The following is a 4,459-nucleotide window of genomic DNA, read 5'->3' on the forward strand; positions in this document are numbered from 1 at the left end:
GAAGTTTGTCAAAGAAAATCTGATTCATAGGAGCTCCGCTACTTGAGTTCAAAACGGACCTTGTAGTTTGACTCATTATATCCTAAAAACTAAGATCACGCAAAATAATCATCCAACATATATATATATTGGACCCATAGGAGTTATGGATAAATATTTACTCGGTCGACTTTTTATGATATTTATTAAATCGTATAGTGCCATGCTCCACTTTGTACCTTGGTTTTGTTTAAAACCAATTTTGTTTAAAAACAATTCTAAATATATCCTTTGCCTTATCCAACACAAGCTCCAGTGCGTATTTACGCACGGACAGAAGTTCTAAGTCACTAACGCGCCTTAATGAGACAAGTAAAATAACACGAAGCTTAGCATGAGAGTTAAAGGGAGTATCGGTGCTCATTGATATGGAGATCTGGGTCAATACAGATAGAAAGGAGGGGTGTGACCATCCCAAAAGTTTTCAATAGGCTACCTGTAGCGCGGCGCATAAATACTCCTCCCTCCGAGGATGAGTTCAGTCCTGAGGGAGAGACACAGAACAGACGAAATTAGGTTTTGGGAATACTGGTTAGGGCGGATTATGAACGCTTTTGGACACCAACCATCTAACCAGCAGACCAGCCCTATTCAGCACCACAGCGCTCAGGAGCTCCTGGACATGGCCGTGTACTGCGATAACTACGGAGTGTACCAACAGAACCTCCACCACCATCACCCGCAGAGGCCGCCGACGCACCCCACCAGCTACGGCCTCGGAGAGTACACCTCCCCGTCCGCGAACCCGTACCTATGGCTGAACGGACCCAGCATCAACTCCTCTCCTTACCTCCCCGGGAACAACGGCACGTCCTACATTCAGTCGGGATACGGCTCGAACCAGAGGCAGTTCTTACCGCCTCCCACCGGGTTTGGTGGGGCAGATCTGGGGTGGCTGTCCATATCCAGCCAGCAGGAACTCTTCAAGATGGTCAGACCACCTTACTCCTACTCAGCGCTGATAGCGATGGCCATACAGAACGCCCAAGACAAAAAGTTGACTCTCAGCCAGATCTATCAGTATGTCGCTGAAAACTTCCCGTTCTACAAGAAGAGCAAAGCTGGATGGCAGAATTCAATCCGCCACAACCTGTCACTGAACGACTGTTTCAAAAAAATGGCACGGGACGAGGATGACCCCGGTGAGTCACAATGAAGTATTTCTGTGTGAGATATGATTATTAAACATGCGTCAATACTTGGCTTGAATAAACTGCATGTTGATGCAGATTATTTTTTTTGTGATAAAACTCTTAAAATTGCTTTTTTTTATTTTTTTTTTTTTATAAATCTATTGAAACTAATAAAGAAATTCCAGATCGCTGACAGTTAAGTTAGATTTTAAAGATGAAAACCCAGATTAACAATGTATTTGTGTGCAGGTGAATGTGAACTAAAAGTGTTGTCAGCCATATTTAACCCTTCATTTGTTTTACTCTCATCCAGGTAAGGGGAACTACTGGACGCTGGACCCCAACTGCGAGAAGATGTTCGACAACGGGAACTTCAGGAGGAAGAGAAAAAGGAGAGCCGACATAAACGGGGCTGACACCACCGCTCTCCCCGTCAAGTCAGAAGACGGCCCGCACAAGCTTTCCGACACCACCAGCCTCCTGAGTTCCTCCCCGCCCAGCCTGCACGGATCCCCGGCCTCCACGGAGCCCAAGTCGTCCCCGTCTCCGTCCGCGGAGCACAGCCCGTGTTACAGCAATTTCGTGTCCAGCGTGAACTCGCTGCTGGCGGGCAGCAGCAGTAGCAGCACCGAGGGCTCCCGGGGCGCGGAGCGGGGCTCCGGGCACCTCGGGGGACTGTCTCAGACCAGAGAGGGCATGTCCGGACTGGGCTCCTACTCGCCCACTTTAATCTCTCCTCTGAACTCTGACAACAACAGAATGAACTATTACACATCAGTACAGAGCCTCTCCAACCATTTTAGTGTTAACAACCTCATATACAGCCGGGAAGGAACAGAGGTGTAGCGACTGTCTCTGTCAGTGCTGTGCTGCTTACCGAGAAGTCATTTATCACTCAATGTTAGCCTTTACAGTTCTTTAGTAACCTACTGTTGTTCATTACTACTCGTGTTGTGGTCTAGTAGGCCTCTTTGTAGCACTGGAAATTAACTGGTATTTTTTTTCACAACCCTTCCTAACTGGGAAAATATATTTCAGTGTAAAGGGAATAACAAACTGCCAATTCTCTATTATGGTTTGTCCATACAAGTGCAACAAACATGTTTTATTTGTAAAAAAAAATTCACGAATGAGCCCACGGAAATCTATCCGTGAGCTGATGGACGCCTATCTTTTTTTAAATACCTGTCTTAAAGAAGAAGAAGACACATATGTACAGAAATTATTTTCATAAGATGTGACATGTATTTTAGACTGAATTTTGTTCCGTGTTTTATCTTAAAACACTTGTCGATGTTTGAATAAAAGTCATTTATTTTAACTCTCGACTTATGTGTCATTTCTTATCGGAGTGTTAGACGAAAAAAAAAAAATCTGAGATAAAAGTCGAGGCCGCTTTGAGACTGTGTGACATGCACTGATATCTACTTTAAATAGTCAAAAGACATTTTATTACATGTGTCTGGAAGTCATTTAAGGTATTTCTTCCTGTTAAAAGTCCATTTCTTGTTCCTATAATATTCCTACTGAGTCGATAGTGGAGTCATTTTATCATCACTGAATGATAACTGTGTAACTAACCCATCTGACGGGCAATTATTTATATATTAATCACATATATTTACAATATTTTGGAGACAATGCTGTGCTTTCTGTCTCTCATAGAGCCTATAGTCAGGCCCAAAAAAAGGCAAATACTCTGATTAAGTTCTCAATAGTTTTCAAGAAAGGGCTAAAAAGCTTTATAAATGCTTTAGAGCCTGTCAGGAAATCTAAAGTCAAGTGGCTGTGAGCAGTAAAGTGTGTAAGACAGAGACATTTTCCGCTTGTCACTTCTAATAGCCCCTTTTCATCAAGCAATCAGACCTTTAACTTACTTCCACAAGGTTCAAAAGTTCAGCTTTTTGTCTGGGGCTGGATTTGATCACTGTGCCTGTTTGATGTTAACCTGTTTGCTGAATATTCCACCTGTCTCCATCTATTCACAAAGTCTTGTCACGCAAAACGCTGGCTGTTCCGTGCGTGTGTGTCTGTGTGAATCCCGGTAATGGGATTTGTGGGTTCTTTTTTCATGTTTTGTTGTACTTCTGGAAGAGCATCCGCTGAACAATTGTCGAGAGAGTTCAATAATGCTCTTTTGTTGTGCTTGTGACCCCGGGGACACAACAGAAAGCCTGCTATTGGGGAGAAAATATGAAGCAGTCCATGCAGAGGAAATGTTCAAGTGATTTAACACCCCGCTCCCGTTTTTATTTTCAGACAATATGGATACGCACGGAATCAAAGTCTGTAAATAAAAGGAAACACCTCTTAATTGGTTGATAATTGAATTCACTCAGGCGCTCTGTGGTCTGGAATAAAAGAAAAATTAATTGACAAGACTTTCATGCCCCTTGTTGGAACATAATGGAAGCTGGCAATTGAAGAGATCCCCTCCTGGGCTCAAATGAAAATATTACCATCTGAAGATCTGGGAACAAATTATCTCCCTCAGGCCACATTTTGCTCTATTATCTGTGGAGCAGGGCCACGGAGCAGACAAAGAGGATTTTTGTCATACAGCAGCGGGTTCTCACAGTAACAAGTTTTCTGTTGAAATCCTCATCACGTCCAGTGAATGGAGTTTAAAGCCTTTCACATTCGGAGGCCTTTTAGTCGTTATTACTGTCATTCCTTGATCCTTCAATTACACTATTTTTTTTCACTCAAAGTGGAATTGTCAGGACACAATAATTCAGTGTTATATAAAACTATCAAACAGTTGTGAAATGTTACTGAGTTCATTTAATTCCTTATTGGTGTACTTGTACTTTACTTGAGTATTTCCATTTTATGCTGCTTTTTACTTTATACATTTTGGTGGCAGCCTTTTACTCCGCTACATGTATGTGACAGCTTTAGTTACTACTTTGTCGATTCAGATTATTAATTAAAAATAGAATCAATTAATACATTATCAAGTATTATTATATGTTAAGTGACCCTGCAGCATATGACGTACAAATAAGGCCCACGTTTACCAACTGCAACATTAGTGATGCTTATATTAATGCATCTATAGTTATAATCCAATAATATATATTGTTCTGTAATGGTCCATTCTGTATAAAGTGTACTTTTACTCTTGGTGCTTTAAGTATAGTTTGATTATTATGTACTTTTGCTTAAGTAAAATGTTTAATGCTCATACTTGTGTGAGTATTTCTACTTGTACTTTACTTTACTTAAGTAAAAGATCTGAATACTTTATAAAATTGAAGACCGCATGCAGAGCAAATAGCAAAGAA

General features: G+C 41.4%; 1 protein-coding gene across 1 annotated transcript; it reads left to right on the plus strand.

Annotated features, from left to right (window-relative positions):
- Window positions 1–583: 583 nt before the first annotated feature.
- foxi1 (forkhead box i1) lies at window positions 584–2,018 on the plus strand. Its single transcript, XM_076093731.1, has 2 exons — window positions 584–1,181; window positions 1,486–2,018. The coding sequence occupies exons 1-2, from the start codon at window positions 584–586 to the stop codon at window positions 2,016–2,018; spliced, it is 1,131 nt and encodes a 376-aa protein (XP_075949846.1).
- The last annotated feature ends 2,441 nt before the right edge of the window (window positions 2,019–4,459 follow it).

Source organism: Anarhichas minor, unplaced genomic scaffold (assembly GCF_050575085.1).
Source record: "Anarhichas minor isolate MPS153535 unplaced genomic scaffold, ASM5057508v1 ptg000017l, whole genome shotgun sequence".
Classification (NCBI taxonomy): Eukaryota; Metazoa; Chordata; class Actinopteri; order Perciformes; family Anarhichadidae; genus Anarhichas; species Anarhichas minor.

Excerpts from the sequence above, each read along its gene's own strand:
- foxi1 (XM_076093731.1), top strand. The coding sequence starts at position 584 with ATGAACGCTTTTGGACACCAACCATCTAACCAGCAGACCAGCCCTATT. Across the intron at positions 1,182-1,485 it reads ACGGGACGAGGATGACCCCG|GTAAGGGGAACTACTGGACG; the intron begins GTGAGTCACAAT and ends ACTCTCATCCAG.